This window comes from Pleurodeles waltl, chromosome 3_1, assembly GCF_031143425.1.
Source record: "Pleurodeles waltl isolate 20211129_DDA chromosome 3_1, aPleWal1.hap1.20221129, whole genome shotgun sequence".
NCBI classification, from domain to species: domain Eukaryota; kingdom Metazoa; phylum Chordata; class Amphibia; order Caudata; family Salamandridae; genus Pleurodeles; species Pleurodeles waltl.
This window is the reverse complement of record NC_090440.1, coordinates 555,979,092-556,003,452: the sequence shown is the minus strand read 5'-3', so window position 1 is coordinate 556,003,452 and position 24,361 is coordinate 555,979,092. Positions and strand designations below refer to the sequence as shown.

General features: G+C 46.1%; 1 protein-coding gene across 7 annotated transcripts in view; it reads left to right on the top strand.

The window, feature by feature from the left end:
- Positions 1-8,302: 8,302 nt before the first annotated feature.
- The window catches only part of TLE3 (TLE family member 3, transcriptional corepressor), a 103,353-nt gene continuing 87,294 nt past the window's right edge, over positions 8,303-24,361 (top strand). For all 7 annotated transcript variants that reach the window (XM_069222945.1, XM_069222943.1, XM_069222942.1 and 4 more), the window contains exon 1: positions 8,303-8,469. In XM_069222945.1, the coding sequence (XP_069079046.1) occupies positions 8,446-8,469 (24 nt within the window). In that variant the 5' untranslated portion in view covers positions 8,303-8,445. The remainder of the gene's footprint in view (positions 8,470-24,361) is intronic.

Here is a 24,361-nt window from a genome sequence, read left to right as displayed (position 1 = left end):
GCTTCCGGTGGTCAGTGAATCGGTGAGCTTAAGATTCGGGGGTGTAACGAAACTGGAGGCCCCCGCAATAAACATGAAAGGGGCCCCCTTCCGGATTCACTCAGATCAGGTGCTGTGCTGAGGCCACTACCCCCACACGGCAGGGCCTGCGGGGGCCTTTGTTACACCACTGTTATGATTCTATTCCAAATGAGAGGAACAATGTGCTGATCTATACCTGCATGGACGCTTTATCTCTGAATGCAATAATTATACCACTCGTATTACACTTGATGACATGACTGTGCCCTTGCTCAACAGCAGAGGTCTTCAAACTGGGGGGTGGGCCCCCCTAGGGGGGCCTCAAGTGACCCCGGGGGGGTCACTAGACTCTGGTCAAAAGTAGCATTATACAGATAACAGGCCTTAAGCAGAAGCATGTTATTGCATTTTTAAAAAGGCAACAGTACTTAAGTGCAATGTTTAAATAGGTCTAGACATATTTAAACATTGCCATCTTTATAAAATAATTGTGAAAATTCTGTGGGGAGGGGGGAATGATTTTTTTATTTTTCAACTGGGGGCCGCTGCATAAAAAAGTTTAGAGACCACTGCTCAACAGAGACTAAACAAATACAAGAGCAACCCAGAATGTCCACGTGAACCGGGGTATAATTATCACAAAATACATATCCACGTGAAACTCATTTTCAATCAATTTAAATATTATAGCAGAAAAATCTTGCTACTGGTTAACTCATACAAAAAAAAACTTAAATGAAGATGAAAATCATCTGTCTAGAACCTTTAAAAAAAATCCACTGAATGCAGTACCAACACATATGTGAAAAACGTGTTTTTAATGCTTTGGATGCTGCATCAGCATATAATGGTGAATCATTTTTATAATCATACTTTAGGAAAATAAACAAAGAGTGATAGTTGAAAAAAGTGATCCCTAAGTGAGAAAAGAGGGACCACACCATAAAGCAATAAAGAAATTGCTTATAGTTCTGTGATCTTTGGTGTATCTCACAAAGACAGCCTCTTATTAAGTTATAAAGTATTATATTATTGTGGCTACCCAAAGATTGGTCTGGCTCTTGCTACCCTGCATATGCTGTATATGCTATCAGACATTTCATCACAGGTCCTCCTGCCTTGAGCAAAAGTAAAAAAAAGAGATTGTCTATGAGATTCGTCTTATGGCTAAAGTACTGGAGTAGGTAGCTAATTCTACTGCTAATGCCCTTGAGTGGACAACAATCCAATTGGTGCAACAAAAACAAGCTGATAGAAGGAACGCTTGACTCTATTTCAACCAGTGATGATTGCTTAGGGCTGCATCCAAGTCCATAATTTTTCACTCAATATGTCACACTTGACAGTGACCAGCCTTTTGCAAATCTGTCTTGACCTCTCCCAAAAGAACAGTCGAGCCTAAACCGTCAGGCCTGGTCCCCTCCTGACAGGAACACAAGCAACCCTAGACCAATTCTGGCCTACTTAGGCCTTATCAGTGAAGTAAATCTAACTGTGCCACAGAAACCAGAAGCTGTACCTCACTGACAAGGCCTAAATAGGCCTTAAGAAGAGATTTCCCTTCTTAGAAATGATGCCATTCCCCAACGTCCTTCTACTTTAAAGTCTCACCCTGAGTCAGCTGCCCCTTGTATTACATGTTGCTCTTTAACTAAAGGAGCTGTCAGAGAGCAATGAAGAAATGTAATGCCTGAAGTGGATTGTGAGGCAGGGCTTAACTTAAGCTGGTGGTTTCCGGTGCGAGCTACCGGCATTTATTTTTTATTGCTGACACTTATTTTTTTAGAGCCGGCACTCAAGCATTTACTGTGGTCAAAAGACACATATTAGAAAGAGGGAGGAAGAGAAAAATGATAAAGCATCACAAAGGGAGAAATTAGAAATCTGCAAGAGTGAATTGAAGGGGCAAGGAGTGGCTGTAAATGGATTAAAGAGGCTCAAGATGGCTTCGGGTTTACGCTGCCTCAGTATTCCGTGCTCGCACATTTAATTGCAGAAGCCACGTGTTTAAGAGGAGGGCTCTGAGCACCGGCACATTTTTATTTACAAATTAAGCACTGTTGTAAGGGATGGTGGAGAATGTCCAAATCTTAATGTACCTGTGAGCACCACGGAACTAAATTAGCTGTGTGACAAACTCCATAGGGAAGCCTCGGAGGGGTGCTCTACAATATTTAAAATTGAACAAGAACAATAGGAAGGCCTACAAGAAACTATGTGGTAGTGTTAACAGCATAAATACCTTTTAAACAGATCTCTGGTCAGGGAAGAGCTACAGGCATCCGGTGTTCATAGCATTTGTCAATATTTTATGTGAAGTGTTTAGCTATGCGGAATACGAAAGTACTTTGTCTCTTCAGAGTAAAAGCACTAACTTAATATGGAGTGATAATACTGTGTATGCGGAGTTTTGTGTTTTACCTATACTCCCTCCCTAAGTTTTGGACTTCATTACCACGTTACCCTGACAGTCACATGCTAAAGAGGTCCCCTTCATATTAAGTATGGGGCCGGAAGGAAGGAGGCCCGAGGACACCAAAAGTAAAGGAACCCAACTATTAAAGTTGGGACCCACTCATGTCTCATTACCTTGGAGCCAACCCAGGTCTCATAGCCCCTGTTCAACACCTGCAACTTCACAAAAGCCAAGAGTGTCTGAAAGAATGCATCATATGCTGTTAACCATCAGTTTTTGCTGTTTGGCAATTGCAACTTAGCAACTTTCCTTCACACCTCCTTCTGCCTGCTCACCGGGATTTGCTGCTCTTCTGCTTTCACTTTCTACCCCCTTCCTTTTTTTGTCTTATGTTCTGTAAATTCTTTATCCCTATGTTGCGGTTTATGCTCCTATGCACTTTCTTACTTTACTTCCTCTTCTGTATTCACTCCTGTTTTGCTCTGTTGTTGTTCCTCTGCTATTCTGTTGACTCAGCTCCAACGAATAGTTGCCAAGTGGACCTAAGTAATGCAGGACACCTTCTGCCAGTTCTAGCTTTTAAGATGAAAGTACATTTGTTTGCAGGTATGTTTAGGTCCACAATCTCAATGGAACTACAAGACCCACAATGCACACTCTATTGGCTAACAAACGAGGCCTGGTGTCAGATGTAACGTGTGACCTTGACAGCTATGTGCCATGGACTCTGTTGCTTTTCTTCTCATCTGTTGCTTTGTTTTTAGGTCCAGCTTGACAGTGCAACTGTCACCAGACATAATGCGATCAACTGAAAAGTATGTTTCAAGAGTACTACAGCAAGGTACTTTGGTACCACCCACATACTTGTAGCCAGAAGCACTTTATGATTTGGCAGAAGCTCTGTGCTTCTACAGAAAAAGTTATTTCCCTCGCACTGCAATTATTATTTTGTTTATTTATCCAACTGCCAGAGCTTGAACTTTCGGGGCACACACATGGCACTGTAATGTTGTCAAAGCGTCTTGGGTACCTAGATAATATGCAGTGTTTGTTTTTTTCTGGCAGCAGCACAAATGTAAGGGCAGTCACAAGGAATGTATTGCAGTCTTAGCGCCCTCCCCTTCTTTCATTAACTTTACACTTCAGAGTGCAGCTTTGTATTTCAGGGAGGTGTAGGGTGCCCACGACTACACTAATATACATGGGTGCATAGGTCTGGCTTAACAGTGCAGCTGTCGCCTGACCTTGTGTGATCAACAAGAAAGCTCAGAATTCTACTGTGAGCAAGGCTTAAGCTCTACATACTTTGGTTCCCATGAATACAGTATTAGATTAGGCCGGATGTGTGTGCTTCCACTAAGAAGGCTGCTTGTATTGCACTTTCTGACATGCGGCAAAACTTATCCTCGATACATCAGGCCTAAGTTATGGTGGCAAGCCAATGATCATGGCTATAGGCCAGATCTGTTTAGAATGAAATGCTATGATAAAGGCAGTAGTGCTAATGTATTTTTTTATGAAAACTGTACATTAATGTCAATAAGCATTTAGGTGTGGATTGTTATTACGCTATATTAAGGCCTCCAGATAGGCATGTTTATACAAACAGATTACCATGGTAGGCAAGGGTTTTGGTGTTGCTTACCCCATTTGACAAACATGGATATTAAAGGTTTGCTTTGCAAGAACCCTTGCGAGGCCCTCTTAGGAGAGAGAATATTTTACATAACCAACTGTAGTTTTGTGTGCCTTTCTAATTTTATGGGTGTGTCTGCTGGTTGCCTTTTGAAAATGTTTACACTTGAAGTAGGCCTGAATTAGTTATGGTGACAAGCTATATAGGCCTGATTGGTGCACTGGTAAATGTAATGTCTGATGCCTTAGGTTTTGTCTGCGTATTATGAAATGTTATGACAAAGCCAGTTGGTAGAGCTTATTCATTGTGAAAAACATTTGTTAAATCCAGTATACATTTAGCAGTTTGTTATTACCAAAATTGTGTTACAGGCTACTGACAGGTATTTTATATTTTCATGTAATTTCACAAATTTACCATTGTAAGCAAGAGTTTTTTTGCTTTGCTAACGACTCCAACAAACCCTGAAGGTTTTCACTATAATTCTCTTTTTACACTCTGTTAAGAAGTGTTGGATATTGTTTTGCAAGCTGTATTTGTCTACAAATTTGTAATTCTGTAACTATATACATGATTTCTGCCAGTTTACAGGCACTTGAATAGGCCGGAGTTGGGTAAGATGTAAAGCTAATGGTAAAGGGTTCATCAGTTCATTGGGAAAAGTCATGTTGGATGTCATTAGTTTGATCTGTTTATTATGAATGTTATAACAAAACCAGTAGACCTGACCCACATATTGAAAAAAAACATGTATTAAAGACACTAACTAGCCTTTTAAGAATGGACTGTAATTATCAGTGCTTAATTTGTAAAAGAAAGAGCGCTGGTGTCTGAAGCTCTGCTCAGAAGCCCGCGGTCCATGCAAGTAAACATTAGTGTGTCAAATACCATGGCAGTGTAGTCTGGAATCCACCTCAGGCTTCTTTAATTCACCACCAGACACACCTGGTGCCTTTATCTCACTCTTACACGTGCCTGCTTTCTCCCTCTGTCATGATTTTTCTGTCTTTCTCTTCCACTATCTTTCCTATTTGTATGTTTTTACCTTGCTTGCTCTTGGTAAATATCTGGTGCGGAGAAATAAGTGCTGGTCCACAAACATAAGTGCTGGTGGCCCCCACCGGCAAGCACTGTCCTAATTCAGCACTGGCTATTACACTGTGCTAAAGCCAGTAGGCAGGTGTTTTGTTACATGGAATTTAACTGATAAATGTAGTAGTCGAGGGTTTTGGTGTTGGTGAACCACCCGAGCAAACCATGAAGATAGAAGCTATGCACTACAATAATACTTAGGCTTTCTTTGTAAAGATCTGTTTTGCTTTGATATCTGTAATCTAGTACACATTTATACTTTTATGACTATATGCGTGATAGTTGCCTTTCTGGAAAGCTTATGCTCAGTATTGTAGTCTTGAGTTGGTTATGGTGACAAGCCAATGTTAAAGGCTATTGGCCTGATTATTTGTTATGAAATGTTACGATAAAGGCAGTAGGCCTGGTATATTGACTGAGAAAAGCATATGTTAAAAACAAAAGGCATTCATGAGTAGGTTGTTATTACTCTGCATTAAAGCCTACACATAGATATTTTGTTACATAAAATCTAACTGATTATTGTACCAGACAAGGGTTTTACTGCTGTGACCCCATCTAACAAACTGTGGGTGTAGAAGATTTGCAGTGTCAGAATTGTTTTTAGGGCCTCATAGGAGAGAAGGTATTTTGCTTTGCCAGCTGTAATTTTGTATGCCGTGTAATTTTATAACTGTATGCCTGGTGGTTGCCTCGTGGGAAAGGTAAAAGCTCCATACAGGAGGGCTCAGTTGGTTATGATGACAAGCCAGTAATAGCTAAAGGCCTCATTAGTGCACTAGGGAAAAATATTTCTGAAGCTTTATGTCTGATATGTTAATTAGGAAAAGTTCTGATAAAAAAAGTAGACCTGACATATTTGTTGTGGAAAGCATATTAAAGTCAATAGGCATTTAAGGGTGGTTTGTTATTTTTCTGTAGTAAAGCCTGTGGATATGTATTTTTTACATCAAATGTCACAGATAACTTGAGAAAGGATTTTGGAGTTGGTTACCACCCCTGACAAACCCTGGGGGTGGGGGGCAATTGCACTGTAATAACTCTAGATAGAATATTTTCTTAGTTGTCTGCCAGTATCTTGTAATAAAGTGATTCTTTAATTAATACTTACACCTATGTGTATAAATATATATCCACATAGAGTTATTGGGGACTTTGGGCCAGTTGTGTTATTTCATTAGAGTAACTGAGTGTCATTTACACTCTGCTTCCATCCAGGACAGTGTACTGCATGGGGTAATAGTTCAGTCCCCATCAGTCATTGGCTCTCTTCTCCTGTGAATTATTCAATTTTTTATCACGTATTCATCCACCTGAAAATGAGTGACCTCCAGTGTCAAGGCTGATTGGCCAGTTCTTTAGTTTAAAAGGGTCTAATTTTATATTTCTCCTTTTATTTCTTTGCTTCTCCTGTTTTTATTGTAATGTATCGTGAGACAATGCTATAGTTCTTCAGGCTTTGCTAATGGGTTGCTTGCTTGTTGCTCATTTCACATCAGGTGGCCATAATGGAAGTCTGTTGTCCATAGTGTATCATTGTTTTACCATATGGCCAACAGTTTGGTTCTACACGTGGTGGCCATGAACTTTAAAACAACAATAGATTATGTACATTAAATCTGCAAGACAGACACCTGCTGCTATATCAAGTTTTTTTCCAAGCATATTCCTGCTGTGTTTAGACTGCAGCATGTTTTCTTTTGTCTACTTGTATTATTTTAATTCTCTAAATGTTTTTAAGTTTGTGTGTGTTTTTATTTGCAGTTGTGTCAGAGGGTAACTACAGGATTGAGTGAATGAATGAATTGATGCATGAGTGCAAAGATGAGTGACAGAGCATGTAGAAGGAGTTATTGAGTGCCTAAACCCATTAATGACACAAAACCTATTTTATTCATAAGCCAGACCTGTTGGCTATGCCAGTGCTTATTGTTGGTGTTTCTGTGTTAGTCCTGACCGTTTGTCGTTGTTTCTGCTTCTCATATTCTGGCCTTCGTGATGTATTCTACTGTGTTGCTGCGACTTGTGCACCTCCGCACCTCCGCTGGTGTTTCTGGTTTCTGTAGATCTGCTGCAGTTAAGGCTCTCTGTCGGCCTTTACTGCTGTTTCTGCTCCTCTGCGGCTGTTTCAAGTTTATTGTTTTGTGCTCCCCTATAGCCTACTCTGCTGCTGCTTCTGCTCTGTTCTTTCTGCTCCTGTTTCTGCTCCTTTAATTTACAGCACGTGATGATTCAGGAAATCTTTTTTTTTTTTTTTTGAAGACTTTAGAACACAACCTGGCATTGTGACGTCACGCGTATCCCTGCTCTGACCGCCAGGAGGTCAGCCCCACGTGGGGCCCCTGGCTACTCATTGGCTGGCGTCAGACAGCCTTCTAGTCTGCTGGCGCTGGTTGGTCGTTTGGTTACAGAGCAGGCGGGGCGGCAGCAAGGGGAGAAACTCAGATAGCTCCGTATTTGGAGGCGATCGGACCGTGGTGGCGGAGCGCTATAGACCAGGATCCGGAGGGCAGCGTAGCACGAGTCCGGACGGCCCCTGTTCGACGATGAGGACACCTTTCCCCAGGCAACTTGGATTCTGAAGGTGTGGCACCTCCGGTTTTGATCTCGGAGCCCATCCCCCGCCGTTGAAGGAGGAGTGTACCCCCTTTTTCCTGGAGGGTTACCGGGACTTCTTTATGACCAGTGGAACCGCTCGAGAGGCGAAGGAGATCCTGTTCTTGGATTAATACCCGCGCCTGGGACCCTCCATTGCAGAGGGGGTGCTCCTGCCCCCTGCAGAAGGGACCGAGGGAGCCCCCAGGAGTTGAGCCCCCTGCCTCTTGGAGGCATGAAGGGGTGAAACCTTTCACTTGTCCCCGCACAGGATGGAAAATGATTACAGGAGCTCTACTCTCCGAGGAGTGCAGCAGCCCTGATGGCAGGGTAACGGGGGTCACTCCAGGAGAGCCCCCCCCGCCGGGGGGAAGGAGAGGAAACCCCACCATGGAGGTGTGAAGCTCCCACAGGTGACAGACCCACCGCGTGAAGGAGCCTCGTGCGGATTGAAGCAGACTGCGCCCCCCTCGGTGGGGTGAGACCCCCAAGGGGGAGTCAGCGAGGACCCCCACCTCCCCTTTGCCTGGTGTTGGCTTGTTGATGCCGCCTTGTTCGGAGGAGGCCTTTGTTGGCGCTGCCTCGCCGCCCTCGTCGCTGTTTATTCAAGGATTACTAGAGAGTTGTTTGTGTTTCAAACACCGGGGGTCCTCCCCCGCCCCCTCCCACCAAAGGCTCCTCCAGGATGTATCCGCAGGGCCGACACCCGGTAAGAGTCGCGCTGTACCTTGAGGTGTGTAGCTGTGTGTGCTGGATGCAACTACCTGGTATTGTGTGTGGTGGGGGTGTCATCACCCCAGAGGGAGAGCTTAAACCCTAAAGCTGCTGGGCATCGGTTCATAAACGGTATTTGAGGGGGCAGTCACGCTGAGAAGGAAGGGGGGGTTGGGCGCCACATTGAGAGAGGAGCGGGCTCCATGTACTCGAGATGGGATCGTTGGTTGATGGGAGACAGCGGGCATTGACCCTAAAGGGGCATTGAACCGATTGGGGAAGCAAGAAATCCAAACTTTGGAATGGGCCTTCATCCCGTGAACGAGGGGCGTCGAGGTCTGAGAGGCTGGGGACCCCTGAACCACGCTTGGGTGGAGTGAAGTATTGGCGAAAGATATGGGGGCATCCAGTGTAATACCAGGGAGAACCGGGGTGCAGCAGTCGTGTCTCTTAAGGCCATGAACTAATCCGACTGGGTAGGATCAGCCATAAGGTCTGCTTCAAACATACAAATCAATCAGAAGTTTGCTTAACCAGTATCCTTCTACTAGACCTGAGCAGGAATCGAGAATAATCACATCATTCATTGAAACTTTAAACACATATGGCGATTGCAATGTCTTAGTGGCGAACTTAATAAGGGACCCTTTCCCAAACTATGCTCTCGGGCACATGATAAGCTGTAATGTTGTCATTGTAGACATCTTGTCCAGCTCCGTGGGATGAGATGCAGTTGAATGTCTCAAACCACAGGCTGTGGAACAGTTCCTTCAAGGGTGTGATGTTGGTTTAGTAGCAGTAGAACAGTCAGCATTGTCAACCACATGATGGGGGGGGGGGGCGCATGTAGCACTCCAAACGTAGGACCACCGTGGTATCTAGTACTCATCACAAAACCAAAGATAGGCAAGGAGAAGTTAATTGTATAGTGACTGGAGTGTGATGAAAAGGCCTCTGTGTAGAATTCACATTCATTTTCATAAAGCGTTTTCACCCTGCACTCTTCCCTGCCAAATTTTTGCTATTCAGTCTTCTGCGGTGCGCGCGACCATTTTCACGGCCACTGCCCATGCAGAGAAGGTTCTGTTGCAGCGACAGTGTCAGACCGAAGGAGACCTACGGCTTACAGCCAGTGCTAGCAAAGAGGCAATGCAAGCCTGTAAACGTGGGGTGACCGTTTTTGTAAAGTATGGTTTATGAATGTAGATTTATGATCCATCATTGTGTAACTGCATGTGACTGGGACATACGTCAGTGGCCAATCTGCCTCTGAGAGTTCCAAGGCGCTGAGATGCTGCTAGTTCAAGGCTGAGTTGTGAACCAGGGTGTTGCCATGTTAGGCTCGTTTTACTCTCAAAGACTGACTGAATAGATCATTTTACTTTCCTGTCTAACCTCAAGGGAGTAGGCCATCATGCGTCCTTGCTTAGGTGGTGCCCATGGCCGGGTTCAGCGGGTGGAGAGGCCCATCCTGTGCAGAGCTCTCAGACCTGCACTAGGAGGTAACCGTGGTCTGTTGAATGTATTTACACAGCACATTTCCATCATGGTCATGTAGTTTCCACCTTTGGCCCCTCTGACCCTTTCCCATCAAAGAACATGGAGGGGATGTGGACCTGCTGCACTGGTATTAAAGAAGAGGCCGACCTATTCCATGTGTAATATGCACGTGCACACAGACTTTACGTGGCAGATCTCTGAAGCATTTAGCTGCAGAGTTGACACCTTAGTCCAGGAACAAGCCCAAAGGCGAGCGAGCAGCTCCAACAGAACCCAGGTTCTTGAGATGGCTTTTCAGATGATCACTTTCCCACCTCTGGCCTCGTGGTGACCTCCTCTGTGCCACTTTTGGCTTGGTCCCCGTGCCCGAGGACTAGCTTGCTGTACACAAGTGCCACTCTGACAGAACTCGTGTGGTTTGTAAATGGGAAAGGAGGTCACAAAGGGACCCAAGTGAGGAGAATGAACCAATGTGCGCACTTTGCGTTGTTTTCCACCAGCTACTCTTAAATCCGTGTTCAGAATCTTGTTGATTAGGACGAGGGATGATGTCTGCGTTCAGTTTCCTTACACAGTAATACCACACATTTTTCATCTCTCTGGACACTTTCTCCTCCACACAAATTCCTTAAACTAATACCTGGAGGTAACTGTGCTGGGAAATGCTTTGGATCAGTTTAAAATTTGTGCCCGATTAGAAATCCCGATTTGTTCATCATCCTGGATTTAACCAGAACGACGGCGACTGAGGGATGGGTCTCCAGTTACACCAAAAACGTCTAACTTTATAGTAAAATATCTTCTAGGTCCATGGTCCCAGTGTTCTATACAACTTCCTAGACAGACTCACAGTTCTGTATTTCATTCTCTTGCTCTGCCCCGCACCCCACTTCCGAGGCATCGGTTTGTGATCTAAAATGGCTGCTGGGGGCGGGCTTGCATGGAGGGTTTTTGATCACTTTAAAAACCTTCCTTGCAGAGGGTGCCTACCCTGTCCCTTTTGGTGTGCCTTTCACCGTAGGCTCAGATAATGGCACTGCTGTATTGTGGCATGCATTTTTTAATAGCTGGCTCTATCCAAGTCATTTTCTGTTCTCTGTTCTCCTTTTAGCCCCAGGCTGGGGCGTCTCTATGATGACATCTACCTGGCCTGCACTGGGTGTGGTTTTCAGCTGTTTTTGTCTGGCATAAGTGGCATCGTCGTTTGTGTGCCTTCGACTAGCCTACATGTTGTTTTCAGCTCGCATATCTTTAAATGGCCTCTCAGGGGGACGATATGACTGTGTTGTTGATAGTGCACCTTCTGCACCGATGAGATTCCATTTTACATGTTAGGAATGTACCTGTGGGATTATTAAGTGCATTTGGTAAGACCTGCACTAGGTTATAATGGGAGATGGCTTAAAAGTAACACATCACCCTCTCTGGTCTCACTAGCACCTCAGTCACAATAAACTGTTTCCCTGCCAGTGGTTCACACTCTTACATTGTTTAGTGCCTGTTGGCTCCTTTTTCATTACTTGATTTATTGTAGGTTTCTGTACGCCCATCGAGGAAAAATGCATTTTCAGTCGACCTGTCCCTCCTCCACTTTAAACTGCATCCTAAGTTTTGCTCCGTGCAGATGAATGGAAACAGCTCGTTGGGTACACTGAGCGCTGTCCTTGCAGAGTAGCAGGCATTAGTCGGAACCCCTTCATTGCATGACTGTGGTCGGGTCTGGCCTGGGCTCTGTGTGCCTCCGTTTGTGAGGTCAGCGACCATCTGCCTGAGTCATTTGGCTGAATTCAAAGTTGAGTTAAAATAATCTGCCCGAGTTAGGGATAAAAACGAGAGGAAAGGGCCAGTAACGGAGCGTGGGGGTGGGGGTCCCAGGTTGGGGTTTCCCTCCAACTGTCTGAGCCAGCTGCAGCTCTCCGCCCCGCTCAGGGTAGAAGAGAAATGTAGACTTTGCTTTTCTCTGAACAGTTTCATTTAAATCAGGAAAGCAAAGGCCTCCGATGTTGACATGAAAGGCGCCTGTGGCGGCGAGACTGTTTCTTTTGTCCTTTGTGAGCCCCAGTAGCACCGACCTGGCCCTGTCATCTGGCACATGGGAGACCAGCGGATGGCAGAAACTGCAAAGGCCGTGGGGATCCCGCACATGCAAGAACGTTTGTGGGGAATCGCTATTCCTGCACACCGGATGCCTCAAAGTGACAATAAATATTCTACCCACACATACTAAAGGACAGGCGATCACGTGGTTGCATACGGACAGATAATGAGTTTTTTTTAAAATTTGTTTTACAAATATAAACAAAAATCCCGCCTTGCCTACCTGGGACCTTAGACCCTTAGTAAGTGGAATGAATGAATAAAGGAAACGGCCATTCCTACCCCCACACCGCAGTGCGCAATAGTCTGCTCCTGAATTCAAGAGAGGATTACACGACCACGACCATGAACAGCCAAAGGCAAGGAAATTGCTCTGTTTAAAATCAGTCGCTGTCATTTTCTGTCCACGCCAGAAAGCGGCCCACCCACTTGCTAGTCTTCTAGAACTTTATATGGGCAAAATGAAACAAGTATGGTCTCTTCATACCCTCCGGCTGACAGTAAATTAATTGGAAGACGTTCTGAGTGAGCCGAGCACAGAACATTATTTCCCCGCCAGACAAATCAACAGCCAAAGCCGTACCCTACCCGGAAGCTGAACTACCTGCTAATCGGCGTGATCCCTTCCAGCGCCCAGAGGCCCGCTGATGCAACCGTTGCAGCGTTGCTGCAACAGATGTTGTGCTGGGATTCTGAGCTTCAGGTGGGAATGAGAAGGCGGCGCCCCTGTCCCTCTCACAGCGTGGCCCCTGCGAGGGCCTGGAGCAGGGGCCCAAACTCTCCACGGAGTGCGAGTCGTGCTGCCCGGGCAGTGCGGGGCTGCAGGTGTGACCCGTTTTCAGCCTGTGCCCTCCCTTTTACAAGGGCCTACCGCACCCGGGGGGGGACAGAGTTGTGGGGCACCTGCCAGTTGCCCTTCACTTGGTCTCCCACTAAAGATGAGAACAAGGCGGACTCGTCCACTATTGCTTGGGGGGGGGGGGGGGGGGGAGGTGTCATAGACGTCACTGCCTCTGCCCCGGGGCTCAGAGATGGCGAATTCAGTGCCAGGGACACAGTGGCAGCTGGTCCTTATCGTCTTCAGTTGGGGCTCCACTCTGTTTTCTGTCAATTTCTATTACACTAATAGTGGAAAACAATATATTATGCACTATTAGTGTAATAAAAATTGAGTCCAGTTTTCAGGAATATGCCCTTTCATGGCAGCTGAAGTAAGTAAAAAAGCGTTTACATGGATGCTGTATGCGTGCTTGCAGGTGAGTGAGTGTGCTTCTGTGTGAGAGGGAGAGAGAGAATATGTATGTGTATCTGAGTGAAAGTGGAGGTCAAAGGGTGTGTGATGTCTGGCATAGATCTCTGAGACCCCAGCAGGCCCTCACCCCAACACCGGTCATACTCAGAATACTCAGACCGACACTTTATTTTGTTGGAAGAAGTTTTTATTTTATTTTCCTTGTTAATTACAAAACACACATTTATCATAAATCACTTCAAGAAACTTTTCACAGCAAAACTACCATAGTAAAACCGAATTCGTACATTTTCATCTGTAACCATAAATCAATTATGACAGGATCCCTTCTGTCCTGAACCTCCTTTGGGCCACACAGGTGATCTGAACCTCACCGGTATCCATAGGGGGGCTGTGCCCCTGCTTTCACCGTTCCTTTCCCACATGCTCAGGGTTCCGCCCCCTCTCCAAACACCAATCTGCCAAGGGGTAAACGGGGCGGGCAGGAGCCCCGTGGCCACCCCAGTGATCTGGGCTCCCTACCCCCAATATGGTGTGTACATCCGCAGGTTGGTCTAGGACTTCAGGATCCTATCTCTGGTGTTATACCGGGGCCCTTGCCTTGGGGACCCCTCTGTAGCTTCAGGTCACTTTAGTACTTCTTCTCCAACCTAAAAAGAGGGAGAGGGTGAGTGGGTCAACACGCAGCCATCCGGTCACACGCTCTGTCGTGCCACAAAGAAGGCCAAGCCTTTCGGGGGAGGGGTGGGGGTGCTTATGTAGCCCCCCCCCCACTGGCACACAGTGGTTCCGACCGGATCGGCTAATGTAGCCACAACATTTTACTCCTCGAGCTACTTCCGCCCCCACACCTCGCGAGGTGTGAGGGCGGAAGTACCTGGCCAGCCCGACGCACAACTAGTGCGGAGGGTCTGGCCCACGGCGGCCCCAACCTCTAAGGGGCTGCGCTCCCCCATATTGGGGGGGGGGTGCTTTTCCATTTTGGTGAATTGATGTCCATGCTGCTGCTCCTCTGTAGAAGTAGGGTTGCCAGCCAGGAGGGTGCACATGAAGTTGAGAGCCTACCGCCTGTCTTTCTTCAGTGGTGTTCCTGCGATTTCTGTTTTGTCAACTTCCCTTTTTAATTCCATGTTTGTATGCCTGCTTTTTGTTTCTTTCTGCGTCTGTTGTCAGCTTTCATTCCACTGGTGGTAGATGCTGGAGAGGGGCTGCCTTGACTGACATGATGCTTAGACTAGACTAAGCCACTTCCCTCCAGGAGTTCATTGCATGTCTCTCCCACCTGAGTCACACAACCTCATGCCCTTGCTCAGCCCTCCGTGCCACAGTCTCTTTGTGCACCATGTCATGCAGTCTAGGACTGAGCTTTCACAAATATGTACTTTGTACCTCAGAGGGGGCTGCACACACTTTGAACTGATGGAGCTATCCGTATTCACTCCTAGCAACTGGTATTCATGAGACACACAGACATACCAGGATCTCTAAGTCCTTCACAAAACAGAGCGACAAAAAAATGAAGTCTTCTCGTACAAAGCCCCCTCTCCATGGCTAAATGAACATATCCCTACCAAGTGCCATGGGGTGGGGCAGAATGGGACTAGCGTCTTTACTTGTGGTACAACCACCCTCGCACCCATTACTGGTAATGTGTGGTGTAAGTTAATCGACAATTTTGGGGGGTACAGCCTGTCTGCAGTCCAAGAGAGTGAAGAGTTCTACCATTCCCTACGTCAAGGCTGTAACCGAGCCTCACGTCGCTGTCATTGAGTGTGTGGGCCTTTCGTAATGTGGGTCCAGACCTGCCCAGGGGAATAGGGCTGTACATGTGGCGAAACGGTGGCTGTGTCCGTGAGAGAAGGCGGCCTCACCTCAGCAGGGGCACTCCTCCCTTCTTGGTATTGCTTCACCATAGAGCCCTGTAGCTGTTCCCAACTTTGGCGAAAACACATTCTGTAATTCTGCTGTCTTGTAACTTCTTCCTGCGCATTTGTTGTGAGGTGGCCAGGACTAAACAGACCTTCCTGCCCAGCGTAGCTCAACTTCGGGTGCTCATGGGTTTGTAACACACGTGATTCAGCCCAGGCTAACTTTGCTGCTTACATTAGTGTGAAACGGTTACAAAGCTGCATTTCAAGCTGATTGGCTGGCACCCAACTATCTGAACTTTGCGAACTGCCTGTTTAACGTTGTGACACTGCCCAGCGACCACAAACTGAGAAGATGAGCTGTAGCGTCACTGAACTGGAATTGCATGGGCTGCTGGTGCATCCTAGAACTGAGCTGCATGCGGTCTGTCCTCAACCTTAACTACCCGCACCCAAATCAAAGTCCCAGCAGGGGTAAAATACCGCCCTGTTAACTGGAAGTGCTTTCCTGAAGGAAGAGGGTCCGAGACACCCCAAGGATACCAGTGAAGTCCTACAGCGTGGATTGAAGATCACACATCTGTGGTGATGGAGGGCTGCAGACTTTCTCGAACAATGTCTCCTGCCTGACAAGCTAACTCTCCCTGCAGCACAGAGTGACCAGTTTTTGTTCGTGACACTCCTCCCACACAGGCCTAGTTTCATCAGCTCTGTGGCCACTAAACTGACGTGGTGTCCGCTTGGGCTGCGACCAGTCTGGGTCCTGCGTACGCGAAGAGTGCCATCGAGCCACACTAAAAGTCCCCTGTGATCCTGCCGGGCTATCTAGAGATCCAGCAGCTGCCTATCCTTGTACCCTCAGCTCAGAGCTCATGAACCTTGGTCATGCGGTCCCCTGGACAAATTCTAATCCCATCAGCATAACTGTTGTATACACCCAGATGTATTGACCTCCGCCTGACCCACTTACATGTCCCGAGGGCTTTTCCTTCCTTTTTATTTCACAAGTCCTCGGTATCCTTCTCAAAGGGAGCACTCGCAGTCTTACCATTGATACTTCCAAGTGGTCCCTGCATAGACAAAAGCAGCACTGCAAGTCTCCTCAAACTTTTACGTTTTTTCCCTGCCTGGAAATGCTTCCAATGTCCAACCCACACACTGATACTTGCTTAAACTGACCTGTTCTTTCTTCGGATCCTACTTGGCTTATTCTGATACTGGCAACAGAGCTCTGTAAAACTGTCATGGGCCTACATGTTTGGTTGGTCCATAGACAGTAATACCAGGCAATTTTGTGTTTCCTTGTAAACCCATAGATATGCTGAATAAAAATCGGAATCCTTGGCTTTGAAAACCTATTTAGAGCTGTGGGCGAGATAGCACCATATATCTTCCTGGTACCATAGTAAGGCGGATTTGGCCACTTCAGATTGCCTCTGAATCCACGAGAGCAGGTGAGGGTCACTTGTGAAGGTGTTTCTCGTCACCTAATGAAGCCCCTCCTGGTGGGACTCGCTGAACATAAGGAAGGAGGACTTCACAGCACCGATCCTGTGGATAACTATTGGTACGGAAATCCCACTGATTCGCAGTGCACGCATAAACATGGACTAGAGGAGCTAAAGATTCTGTGTTTAGCCCTACAGTCTTGGGGTTTGTCACCAAGAAGACTTGGTTGATACAGACAGACACGCTGTGGTCATGTACTGAATGCTAAAGCCAGAGGACGACTTATTATCGATCTCCCTTTTCTTCTCGTGATTCAGTGCCCAAAAATATGATCTTTCCTTATGGGCTTTAAAGCGGTCATATTTATTTTACAGAATTAATTTCTCAACAAACCATGTCAAATATTTACAGGAGAGTAATTTACATCACACATATGGTGTTGGTAAGCAAAACAGTGAAGTAAGATGTGCATCCCTTATGGTGCACTGTTTAATGCACCCAATAATCTATCGCTTTCTCCTGCCGCAGAAGCCTTCCATCTTATGGTTCCATAAGAGCCTTTCCGAGCTCCTCCAATTGAACATGTTGTTGCAAATGGACTATTATTGAATTTTCCAAATTCTTATGAGCTGCGCACAAGTTCACATTCCTTGAGCTTTCGTCCGTACCTGTCCAGTAAAACCTATGGAACCTTTCAGAAAAGCCTTTTCCGATCAAGTTTCCAGAGGACGTTTGCTTGTGGATGCAGCATTAGGTTTGTGTGAGAAGACATCCGCGGTTTTAGAAGGTAAATGATGTGCAGTTTGGGGGGGAAAAAAAAATAAGTCGTCCTTCATTAAGGAACTCCCCCTTCCCCCCCGGAATTCACCTTTGAGAAGTGGGCAATGGAGCATTCTCTCAAACTTTCCTAACTAGGATCTGCATAGAGTTCAGCCCTCTTGGAACTGTCTCAGTGGCCTTTTCCCTGCGTCCTGCAGGAGATGCTAGTCTGGCCAAGGATGTCCCACAACGCTATTTCTGTCCTTGGATTGAGGCATGTGGGCTCAGGGCCAGCAGGCATGTCGTGTTAATCAGCTTTTTGAGGGTGTGTGCCAATTAAAAGGTATTTGTAATGTACCTTTCAGCACTCAACCACAGTAAAGTGCTTTAAAGCAGTTCTTACCGGCTTTCTTTGTTGCTTGTCCAGCCTTCCTGTCCCATCGTTGTTTTGATTAGAACTGAGTTTAGGACACTGGCTTCTCTTTCAGGCCACTTAAAACATGTCCCAAGATCAGATTCTAGTCCTGGGGTTACCTAGCTCTAGTCTTTGCGTCCTATTTTATTTCCTATTGGTTTATTCATGTTTTCTCTAGCTGCATGGCTGCTCTGCTACCCACCAAGCCTGCAAAATTCTCATCTTCTGTTTTTCTGGGCTGCATCATGCTCCCAGTTGCATGTTCTTTATTTGTTTTTCAGACTCCTCACTTCCTTGCCATTGGTTGAGCTTGTTACAGTTCTTTCAAAGCAGAGGGTGGCAGATGTCCCCATCTGAGAATCTTGGGTATTTCTGCTTGCATCATCTGCCCCAGGAGTCCTTTGTGGATCCGGAGGCCGGACCCCACCCATTAGTCTTGTCTGGAACGATGTTAAGCTGCCACGTTCTGCCCTCTTGTGGCGTGCCTAGTCCTCCCCGCTGCCACTGTTTGCCAACTCAGTGGGGTTTGATACTGAAACTGGTACTTTATTGTGCAGGGGATATCGAGCATGTCACTTACTCCTCGACAAGACCTACTAGGTCTTGTAATCTACCACTAAATTGGGGAAATGTCTAACCCTTCTGGGTTTAGAGTCTCGCTGAGCTGTGTTTCCGAGCCCAACATTTCACATATATAAGTTTGTAGGGCCATGCTGTTCTTCACAAATTTATCATGTTACCATCTATATGGTGCATGCAGACTACAGACGTGACTTACCACAGTCACGCAGACCGCAAATGAACAGGAAACTCAATCCACCATCTGTTGTTAACAGATTTACACATGTACCAAGCAACACTTAAATGATGGCAATGCAGTTAAGCTCCAAGACATCTTGTGTTATGTAAACTAGATATTTTTGGAGTCTATTTCACGCTTCAATTATTGGAGCCCATTAATTGTGTATGGAATCGGTGACAGATAATGTCTTAAAAGTTTTGCATATGGATGCTGTGGTTTGAAGCAAAATCATGCATTAATATCCCAGTTATAGGGCCAACATATGTTGTTCTGATATTACTAATAGCAGCGTTACCTGTGCTTCACACATCGTGACCCAACCTGTGTTGTCAGTTTCAGAAATAAAAAGCAGTTCTGGATACTTTCAAATAAAAACAGTCCACGAACCCTATATCATGGGGACTGCAGTCTGAAGTTGCCACCGTTGGCATCCCGAGACGATCGGAGTACTCGATGGGTCCGGGCACCTGCTGTAGGCATGGATGTTCGAGCTGCCGCCCACGTGTTCAAGTCTTAGCTTGGCCAGCTAACCCCTCCATCCTTTAGAGCTCGTTCAGCGAGTGCATGTGAACACAGACTGAGGTACTGTATGTCACTCAAGACTGGTGCCAGGCACTCCCGGGCAGCAGAACACATCTTGTGCACTGTGCAGCAAGGCTATTCGAGGAATGCCGCTTTCTGCGAACTGCTTTCCTCCCCACCCTGGCGCCATTTTTCCCATGCTCCAAGAAGGGCTGTCCTGGCCTGCAGCGACTGCTGTCCTTGCCGGTAGCATCTTCAGCTCCCCTTCCAAGGGCGTTCCCTCTCTGGCTGTCAGACCTGTGGAATGGCTGCTGTCCCCGGACGGGGTCAGGCAGGAGACGCGCAGTGCCTTGTTTGATAAGTAGCAGATGACTTGCTGATCATGTGTGAGGAAGGCATGGAGAGGCAGACCCCTTCAGCAGTGACTAGTAAGGTTTGTGTATATGAGAAGGGGGGCTGGGGCTCCTGTGACGGGGAGAACTTCTGATTTTTTTCTCGATGTCAAACCCAGCCCTCGTTGCAATAAAAAATGCGCAGATCCGTTGGAGAATTCACTGTCCTCTGTGCACGCGAGTGCTAAGTAGTCTGTAGAACTGGGGACAAGAGTTCACAGGTGTTAATGTTACAACCACTCCTCGCCGATGTGACCTCTTAACGCTGACTTGGCAACCTGTAGGATGGTCGCAGTAGCGTGGGGTCTACGTAAAATGAGGTTCTTCATTGTGCCTGGGATTTGTGTACCTTCCTTGTCAGGAACATGAATGGGGTGCCATTTGCTTTTGTGTATACTGAGGGCTAGCAATGAGGGGGGCACTGCCGGATTGTACGCATCTAGAGGTGGGATGGTAGTCTGACACTAGGCTTCTTTTTTCATTTTAGACACAGTTTGTTGTACAGTTTGATTTGTGTGCATAAAGTGTCCTTGAAGCACGTAGCCCAATTGTCTTCTGCTGTGAAGAGACTCGTACTGTATGTTTAGGTAAGAGTCTTCAATAGTCGGAACATTACTTGGAAGTGCGAGCTCGGGGTGTCTGTAAAGATCCCAAAACACTTTCCAGTGTCTGCCACCAACTACCTTGTGCACCTTCTCCCAGTCTCCACAGTTGCGATTACGACGAAGCAATATATGCCGTCTTGCATTGCACAACAGCTGTTTTACTCCTGTCCTTGTATACACCATTGGGGTGGTAGGGATATACTGGAAAGGGGCAGAGGAGTAAGGATATTGGAAAGCAGAAGCCCTTATGAGAAATTTAATTGGAAACCTCAGAGGACAGTTCATTTCTCTGGTGGATAATGCGTACGCCAGTTGGATAAGTCACTCTCTATAGTTTATTAAACTGGACGCAAGTCTCAGATTTGTCAATTACAACAAGAATACCTCTGGGATCGAGAGGGTGGGTATTCTCCTTTGCAGGAGTGTGATGGGAAGCTGGCTGTTCTATCCCTACATCCTTGAAGTTGTTGTGACAACCTAGCAGTACCAACAGTGACCCTGCGTGTGTTTCCTCCCGAGCAGGCTGCCGGGTCCCCGATGGAAAACTAGGACTCTAGGTCCTTCTTAGCTTTCTGGGGTAGCATGGTTCAGCACTTATTCCTAACAAAATGATGGGTGCTCTGTAGGACAAGTCAAAATATGTCTGAGCTCATCCTTGCCACCCCAATCGGGATGAGTGGTAAGTCAGAATTGTTTCTTCAAGGAATAATTCTAATGAACACTTTGTGAAAAAAACAAAAACAAAAAAAAACAATTAAAATAAAATTGTAGAGCAGTTAAAATAGGAGACTGGCGACTGTGGCTGTTTCTATTTCTGATCTGACCCAAGTTGTGATCCCAAATAATGTTGGTTGGGTTTTCACTCTGGGCTTGGGTTCCAGTTTACAATTGATACATCTCAAGGGCTTGGAACTTTATACCTCGGATGGAGGTCACAATGGTGCTGCTGTGTAAATTACTCTGGACCCCATGGTAGTCACTCGTGCTACTGGCAGGAATCTAGTTTGATACTGAACTGTAGTTGGTGGCAGGATTCAAGGTGGACAAAGGGCACTCTAGGGCCTTTGCAGTGATTCACAAGTGGTGGCCTCGAGGGCCAGCTAAATGCTGGACAGCTGCATAGTCTGGCAATGCGCCTGTACATACTGCATGCTGGCCAAAGGCTAGCAAGCACTGCGAATTCTGAAAGTGTATATGGGGGTTACCACAGCTAACCCATAGATGATTGGGGCTTACCTCAGAATACACTGGCATATAACTTTAAACAAGGAATTACGGTTGTATGCATGGTATCTGGCCATAAATCTGATATTTTCTTTTTCAAATCGACACGTTCCTTTGCAGGCGTGTGGTAGGGCAGTCTTGGCAACATGGCAGCCTCTCTGCCTATTTGATACTTCCTTGGACGACAGAACTGTGAAATATCATCTATGTTAGTACTTTGAACAGCACATTCCAACCAGTTTGTATGAGTCAAATTGGCTCCTTGCTCAAAGAGAAGAAAACACACAACTAAACAGTGGTCCCAAGTACAGGCTGCGTTGAGCTTTGCAAACTTCAAGAGAGCTGAACTTGGGGATAGAAAGCAAGCCAGAAATTGGTGCTTGTGCATTTACTGTATAACGAGGAGCTTCGGTCGTAAACATTTCAGCCTCTGACGTAATCTGCAGATGTCTTACTTACCTGTCAGAATTAGGCTCCCTAAGTCGATCCCCGGTAGGACCCCACCTAACGCTGCTTCAGGGCTTGTAAAATATCAATGCAGTCACTGAATCATGAGCTCTGAACTTCATTAGGTGGGATTTACAGTACCACTGATGGGCAAACTCAACTGATGATCCGCTGTGCACCATGCCAGCTAAGGACTCTGCATTGACTGTGTAGAACATCCGTTGTACATTTATGTGGCTGCCAGTCGAAGAGCAGTGTCCCGGGCACATTTGCTTTTTACGGCTGAAGTTTCCTTAGCACCCCTTTATCCTCACCGCTCCCTCATGCCACTGGTTATAACCAGAGTTTGGAATCAAAAACATTGCTTCACAGGACTCCCTTTTTTTTTTTTTTCCTCTTCTTTTTTTCCCCCCTTTTTTTTAATCGGCCAAACAAAGGCTGTTTTTACCTTCAAATTCTCTACAGAGAGGTGAATGACCAAGGTCTTCCCATCATGCCTTCTTGGAGCAAGGCTCACTCCACTCGGAGCTCCTAGGACCAGTCTGATTTGCTCTTCTTCTTTAAAAAAAAAAAAAAAATATATATATATATATATATATATTTATTTATTTTGTTTGCAGTTATTGGTTAGAGTGGCCCACCTCATCAGTGGCAAACAGTGTACCCGAGCATTTATGCCACACACACACAACTGCCTTTTCCATTTGGTGATAAGTGATACTTTCCATAGATTGCTAAAAAATATTTACTAAAGGAATCATTGAAGGACCTTAAACAACATCCTAGCCCCCATGCACAAAAAGAGAAGGAACAAAAAAAAAATGATAAAGGCGCATCTTTGGAAGTGGGTTTGCTCAAATTACAAAGGTGGACGCGCTCAAAGATGGAAGATGTCGAGGAAGACCTTGACTTGAAAGTTGGGAGGGTTAATGGGTGAAGTGCTCCTGCTTCAGTGGAGGCAAGTGCCCCAACTACTGCTCAACTTTTGAATATTTTTAACACTCAACATAGACTGTAGTGGTCAGGAGATTTAAACTCTGTAACAAGTACTGTCCTGGTTTAGTTGTATAGGTCTATGCTCTGTCTGTGGTAAAGTCAGGTTCCTTGAGTTACTAGGTTCAACTTTGGTAGGACTTTAAGCTTAATATAATAGAATTTCTTCCATAAAGTATCCAAGTTGAGCTGTGTACAAAGTTAACGCAATATGACATTGTTTTAAAAGCAATGAACCAGTCTAGCATGAGCTAATCATGTTGTTTAGTAAGTTTTTAACCCCCCAAAAAAAGTTACAATATTTTTAAAAAACAGTCAACGTCAAAACAACGGGTAGGTAGAAAAAATCATGTGTGAATTCAAAGTTAGTGAAAGCATTTTATAACCGGTACATTCTCATTAAAAAAAAAAGTGCACCATCTTCTCCTCAGCCCACCCGCTCCCTTTGACAGTATAGATGGTCGGGCGAGGCTGAGGTATTAGGCTCGGTGGCTGTTGCAGTCAAAGCCTGAAGCGACTTCACTGGCTGTTCTTCATGGCCAGTAAAATTGGGTGCAGTGCTTCTGGAAAAACTGGATGTGAAAACACGAGGCCATATGGGAGTTCCACTCCTTCCAGCTCCTAATGAGTGCCAGAGATGGCTATAGTTGTCAAGTACTCGTGCAGTTCAGTGCAACTGGGTGGAAGGATACATAGAGGCAGCCAGTAGCATTAGGTGAGAGATGAATATCTCAACGGGCTGAGCCAAGGTGTGACGCAAGTCTCAAACCATTGTCCAAAAGAATCATTGGTTGAAGAAAGCCAGTGGCTGAAAGGAGCCCCCCCCCCCCCCCCCCCCCAAAGCCCATTTTGTGCAATAGACATTACTTTGTCAAAACCCAGACCTAAAAATTGTCTTATTTGCAGGACTTGCTTTGATTCTAGACTCGAACTTGTGTAGATGACGAGAAGACTTGAGTGGAGTTCAGCATTTTTCCTGTCGGAGGAGGGGGTCCAAAGGGTAGTGGGCTCCTCAAATTATAAGAATGGTACCTTGAATGGCACATATGGGTCCTAAGCAGCAGAGCGATGCCTGTAACCTATGTACCCTACTCCCGCACTTGTTGCTTCACACTAGTGCCGTTCCTAGTGCTCCAAAGATGTATTGAGGCAAGTCTGTTGCTGTGAGAGAAGGAGACATGATTGGGGCTTGGAAGCAGGATAGTGGCTGAGAAGTCGAGGAGAATTGGTGAATATGGAGCATTGAAGGGGGTGAGTTTTTGCCCTTTAAAAGGGTACTGGTGGGGAGCGCAGTGAACGGGGACTTAGATAGGAAAGAGGGAGAGCATGGAGGCTCGTTGGAGGGGCTTGAAAGCCAGGGTGAGCATTGGTTCAGGGTAGTTATGGTGGAGCTGTAGGTGGATGAGGAGAGCATTGTGAGTTCGTGGGATGCAGCAAGGATGGGTTATTTGGGGAGCTGAGTGTCTGAAGGGGAGTCGGAAGTGATGTATAACACGGGAGATGCTTAGCAAGTAACTGTTGGGGACTGCCTCTGAAATGCACATCTGTGTTGGGGCAGTTTT